Raw genomic sequence first — 6213 nt, forward strand, 5'->3', positions numbered from 1 at the left:
CTAGTCAGCCTGCGGCCGTGACTCCTTCGCCGCTGTCGCCGCCTCCGCCGCCACCGCTCGCTGTTCAGTGCCAGCCGGAGGTGGGAGAAAGGGTGCGAGTGCGCGGGGGAGGAGCCGAGCCGGGCGCGTCCCAGGAGCGCCGCCACCGCCCCCAGGAGTCGGCTGGAGCGAGGAGCCCCCTGCAGGGGAGGAGGCGAGCGGCGGGCGGGACGCGGCGGCGGGCGCGCACCAAGCAGTCCCGGCTGGGCCAGCTCAAGCTGCTCGTGGTGCTGTGAGGCGGCGGAGTGTCCCCGCCGCCACACACCTTCCTCTCGCCTAGGTGCTGCAGGGGTGTTCGCCCTTCGGACGGCTTCGGGACCCTGGTGGAACGCACGGCCTGCCCCTGCCCTGCCCCACCCGGATCATGCAGCGGGGCCCGGAGGAGGAGAGAGCGAGTGACCGGCCTGCGGCGATCGCGTTCACGGGGCGACCCCCGCTCTGAGACGCCCCCCACCTGCTGCTGCCATGTGCCGCCTCGAATACCCAGCCTATCACCAAACTTTCCAGGTGCCAGCTTGGCTCTGAGTCGCGTTTTTGAGCGGAGTGTCCCAGGGACGGTGGACCCAGGCTGGCTGCAAAATATCTGCTTCTCTCCGGATCAGTGAAGGTGAGAGAGCCCGCGCCTTCCCATTTTCCCCGTTCTCCCTGGCCTTCTGCCCTTTACTAGAGGGAGGCCGATCGCTCCGACCCTGGGGTCCAGCCTGGAGGGCCCAGTGGAAAGGGAGGTGGGGTGGGGCGGGGAGACAACAGTTCGATTTCAGGGGGTGGAGGGGAGGGAAGGGAAGGGAGAGTTGAATTTAGAGATTTGGCGACCGCTTGCAGGGACTTAGCCGTTGACTCCCCTTTAATTGGGAGTGGTGCGATTTTTCTTCTTTTTTTAAAGAGTACTTTCCTTGGAATCGGAGCCCTAACTGCCCCTCCCCAATCCTATCCGGCGAAGAACTAAGCACGGAGGGAGGCAGCGCCTTCCCAAAACAGTTTATCTTGGGCCGGATTTCTTGAAGAGAAAAAGAACCAACAGGTTGCCAGCCCCGGCGCCACAAACAACTTGGTTGAGAGGGAAGCTCCGGCCCCAGTTTCCCCTGCCTGCTTTGGCCCCTCGCGGGCTGTGTGAGGCAAGGGGAGGGAGGGGGCTATGGCTCGGCCTGACCCGTGTGCGCCGCCCTCGCTGCTGCTGCTGCTCCTGGCCCAGCTTGCAGGCCGGGCAGTGGCCGCCTCCAAGGCCCCCGTGTGCCAGGAAATCACGGTACCCATGTGCCGCGGCATAGGCTACAACCTGACACACATGCCCAACCAGTTCAACCACGACACGCAGGACGAAGCAGGCCTGGAGGTGCACCAGTTCTGGCCGCTGGTGGAGATCCACTGCTCTCCGGACCTGCTCTTCTTCCTGTGCTCCATGTACACGCCCATCTGCCTGCCGGACTATCACAAGCCCCTGCCACCTTGCCGCTCTGTGTGTGAGCGCGCCAAAGCTGGCTGTTCGCCGCTCATGCGCCAGTACGGCTTCGCCTGGCCGGAGCGCATGAGCTGCGACCGTCTACCCGTGCTGGGGCGCGACGCCGAGGTCCTGTGCATGGATTACAACCGCAGCGAGGCCACCACAGTGCCTCCTAGGCTCTTCCCGGCCAAGCCCACCAACCCAGGACCTCCAGGGGGCCCATCCTCTGGAGGCGAGTGCACCTCTGGGGGCCAATCGGTGTGCAAGTGCCGTGAGCCCTTTGTGCCCATCTTGAAGGAGTCGCACCCGCTCTACAACAAGGTGAGGACCGGCCAGGTACCCAACTGCGCGGTTCCCTGCTACCAGCCTTCCTTCAGCCCTGACGAGCGCACGTTCGCCACCTTCTGGATTGGCCTGTGGTCTGTGCTGTGCTTCATCTCTACCTCCACCACGGTGGCCACCTTCCTGATAGACATGGAACGCTTCCGCTACCCTGAACGCCCCATCATCTTCCTGTCAGCTTGCTACTTGTGCGTGTCTTTGGGCTTCCTGGTGCGCCTGGTCGTGGGCCATGCCAGTGTGGCCTGCAGCCGTGAGCACAGCCACATTCACTATGAGACGACAGGCCCTGCACTGTGCACTGTGGTCTTCCTGCTGGTCTACTTCTTCGGCATGGCCAGCTCCATCTGGTGGGTCATCCTGTCACTCACCTGGTTCCTGGCAGCTGGCATGAAGTGGGGCAATGAGGCCATTGCCGGCTATGCGCAGTACTTCCACCTGGCCGCATGGCTCATCCCGAGCGTCAAGTCCATCACCGCGCTGGCGCTGAGTTCTGTGGATGGGGATCCAGTGGCTGGCATCTGCTACGTGGGCAACCAGAACCTGAACTCGCTACGTGGCTTCGTGCTGGGCCCTCTGGTGCTCTACTTGCTGGTGGGCACACTCTTCCTCCTGGCAGGCTTCGTGTCACTTTTCCGCATCCGTAGTGTCATCAAGCAGGGCGGCACCAAGACAGACAAGCTGGAGAAGCTCATGATCCGAATTGGCATCTTCACCTTGCTTTACACGGTGCCTGCCAGCATTGTGGTGGCCTGCTACTTGTATGAACAACACTATCGCGAGAGTTGGGAGGCTGCGCTCACCTGTGCGTGCCCAGGCCAGGACGCCGGCCAGCCTCGAGCTAAGCCAGAGTACTGGGTGCTCATGCTCAAGTACTTCATGTGCCTCGTGGTGGGCATCACGTCTGGCGTCTGGATTTGGTCCAGCAAGACTGTGGAGTCATGGCGGCGATTCACCAGTCGCTGCTGCTGCCGCCAGCGACGGGGCCACAAGAGTGGCGGCACCACGGCTGCCCGGGACTATGCCGAGGCAAGCGCAGCGCTCACAGGCAGGACCGGGCCACCGGGCCCCGCCGCAGCTGCCTACCACAAGCAGGTGTCCCTATCGCATGTATAGGAGGCCTCAGCCCTGGAGTGAGGGAGGAGGGTTGTTTTGTTTGGTAGCTTTGCGAAGGTCACTTCCGTTTACTTTCCTGGTGCTGATGCCCCCTCCTGGGGCAAGTTGGAGAGAGGGGAAAGGACCCTTTCAAGGGTGTAGCTGTCCCAGGACTTCTCGAAGGGGCTCAGCTCAAGTGTATTCTATTTGCGTTTCTTACTGCGTTCTTTAAGGGAACCCTGTTTCTAATTTATATGTATTTTTCTTAATTTTTAACTTTGTTGCATTTTTGGCAACAAAATTTACCTTTGCTTTGGGGGCTTTACAATCCTAAGGTTGGCATTATAATGAAGTTCCACTCGGTTCAGGTTTCTTTGAACTGTGTGGATATTAATTGGAAAAATATATTTCCTATATTTGTGTCTTTAAAAAAAAATGTGAACAGTGAAAAGTTTGGGCTATCGCGACTGGGAAGTTGACTGGTGTTCTTTTTCAGATTGTTTTCTCCTTCCACTGCTTAAAGTGTCCAAGATCTTTTAAGGTGAGCCGCTTGTCCCTGCCTATGAAACTCCAGGTCATACCAAGGACAGCTTAATGTGGTTAGGGCCTCCCAGAAGTGACAAGGTTAGGGAGTGTTTAGCGATCGGGGTCCAAGCTAGCTGTGTTTAGTGAGCTTCAGTTTCTTTTCTGTAGAACTTGTAATCATTCTCATTCTCAACAGTGCCAGCATTTTGAATACGTTAGAGGTAGCAGTATAGTGCCAGGTATAAATATTTGGAGTAGTGAAGACGTAAGGGGTGGGAATTGGTTGCACTTGAATTCCAGATTGCTATGACGTCAGCTCTGTGCCAAAGGAGTGGGTGGTTCTTCATAGGCTTCAGTGATCCCAAGCTTTTTGCAGAATAACTTGAGTTGTAATTTTTGGTAAAAGTAAACCCACTCCCTTCTTCTGGAACTACTTAGTGATGGTCACTAAAGGGGGCTGCTTTGTAGATTTAAGGACTGAAATGGGTATACCTCTATTAATGAAGTAAACTTCCACCATTTACCTGCTCCACCGTAGTCCCACCTCCTTTATCACGTTAAACAGTCTTTTTGCTTTTCTTATTCCTCCTCCTGGAGAGCTGTGATTAGAAACCACACCCACCCTCAAATGAGGTGCTTGAACTGGGGGAGGGAAACTGGCTACCTGTGAACAAACACTGGCAGCAATGAGAGAAAATAAGTGTCCCTGGACTTTGGACTAGTGTATAGCCAGAGACGTGTTCCACAAGCGGCGAGACATTGCTCTCTGCATCTCTGGGAACAAATTAGACCCATAAGACACTTGCCTTCGTTTTTTAAATGTTTCCTCCACCCCCACCTCAGTATGTTTTTTTCCCCTTTTTCCTGAGAAAGCCTATGTACTGATGTGTGCACATACATACACACACGTCTCTTTACTATTAGAAAATCCTGCTTGCCTCCCTAACCTGCTTAACCGTTCCTTCAAGAACAGTGCTGGGCCAGGGTGGAGGAAGTAGGTGACGGTGCCTATTGGCCAGCAAGACACCAAAGACCAGGGTTGAGGAGAGACTGAATTTAGGGAGCTAAAATGGCAAAAGCAATTAGAATTCGAGAATGCCTCCCTAAGGAAACAAGTCTAGGGAATTTGTGCTTCATTTATATGAAGGCTGGGAAAGTACCATTTAAGCCCAGTTTAATTTTTACTTCGTGTATAGAAAGTAAACAAATGAATACATAGTCCCCATAGTGAATTTAAATACAGGTGAGAGGGGGGGAGCCTGGCATTATAGTTTTAAGGAATCTCAAAAGCTGTGCAGTGATAAAAATGTCCTGCTCCTACCCCTCATCCTCTGAATCCATTGAAATTTCAGTGGATTTGACAAAACCTAGTACACAGCATAGAAAACTTCTTGCATATCTTATTTCTCTATTCACCCAGAAGCATCTTTGAACCTTAAGATGGTTCCCCTATCCGAGGGCCACTCCCTCTCCTATTTCTCAAATGGGAACCTTTTCTGCTCACCTTGACCTCGTCCCTCTAGTGTATCTTCCCAGAGAGAACACGGTTTCTGCTGCCTTCAGTTGTGCCCATTTTGCATTGTCCCCTGCTGTCTTTTCCTTTGTGCAGGAATCTGGAAATGGTGCACAGTGTATCTAAAACTTGCGGGATGAGTGGATGAAAATAATTCTTCATTTAAAAAGCTTTTTTTTTCATTTTGGACACATGCCAAACCTGAAAAGAACAACCAATTTACTTAAAAAAAATAAACCAGTTAACACAAAGGACACTAGGCCAAGGAGAGGCACTTACAGGTACTGCTTTGGGGGGTTTGAGAGCTGCCTCTTTGTTTGCCATCTCTGTTTTCACCCTCTGTTCCCTCCAGGATAAAGCCCACCTGCTTCCCTGAAGTCTCACTGATAGCCACCACCCCACCCCCTACCCAGGGGAGAGAAGCCACAGCTATTGCCGGTCACCCCCCCCCCACTTCCCTCCCACACACTGTGCCCCTCCCCCGGATTTGCATTTTTTATTAGACAGACAATCCAGACTCATGCAAACAGTTATGAAGGGGAAGGCTGTGGGGTGGTTTGGCAGTTTCTTCGCAGCCAGCTTGATCAGGTTGGACAGGATTTGGGGTTCGGTTTGGTCTCTGCATGCAGCATCGGGGCTGTTCCTTCCACAGTTGAATGTTAAGTAATGCCTTACTTACTTTATAGATTAGGAGTGAAGATTGTCCACGGTTGTCTAAAGGAACTAGTGAGACCCCTCCATGGATCAGCTGACATGACCTTAGGAAGTGCTTTTAATTTATATTATTTCCCTCCTCACATTTTGAAGTTGTCTAAATTGGCTGAAAATTATTTTTCTTGGTGCCTTATTGGTTTACCCTTGGAAACCTTTGTCATATTTTCACCTGACCACTTCCAGTGACGGGCCTGTGTGTGTTGTGTGTAATTGTGCGCATGTACAAGCTTAAATAATGTGCCGACAGCACTGTTTCTAAGTTGGTCTTCATTAGGCTGTTTCCTCCTGGGCCAGGGCTGCACTAATCCTGACACCGGCTGCCAGGAGAAAACCTCATGGATCCCGCACCGAACCTTAATAACAGCATCCGTGACCTGCACTGTCAAGTACAGAATGGGACCCCCAGAGCTAGGAAATGTAGTTGTATATTTTAATGAACTGCTACCCCTGCTAAAGAGGCTTCTTTCACTTTTGTGCTCTACAGAAAGACCAAGGGGGGTAGAAGGGACAAAGCTTTGAATAACTGCTTTCTAACACCGAATGTGGC

General features: G+C 53.4%; 1 protein-coding gene across 1 annotated transcript; it reads left to right on the forward strand.

Annotated features, from left to right (window-relative positions):
* Positions 1-15: 15 nt before the first annotated feature.
* FZD5 (frizzled class receptor 5) lies at positions 16-4254 on the forward strand. Its single transcript, XM_037043472.1, has 2 exons — positions 16-646; positions 923-4254. The coding sequence occupies exon 2, from the start codon at positions 1175-1177 to the stop codon at positions 2933-2935; it is 1761 nt and encodes a 586-aa protein (XP_036899367.1). The 5' UTR covers positions 16-646; positions 923-1174; the 3' UTR covers positions 2936-4254.
* Positions 4255-6213: the final 1959 nt, after the last annotated feature.

Source organism: Sturnira hondurensis, unplaced genomic scaffold, assembly GCF_014824575.4.
Source record: "Sturnira hondurensis isolate 20B ecotype Veracruz unplaced genomic scaffold, ASM1482457v3 Scaffold0004136, whole genome shotgun sequence".
NCBI classification, from domain to species: Eukaryota; Metazoa; Chordata; class Mammalia; order Chiroptera; family Phyllostomidae; genus Sturnira; species Sturnira hondurensis.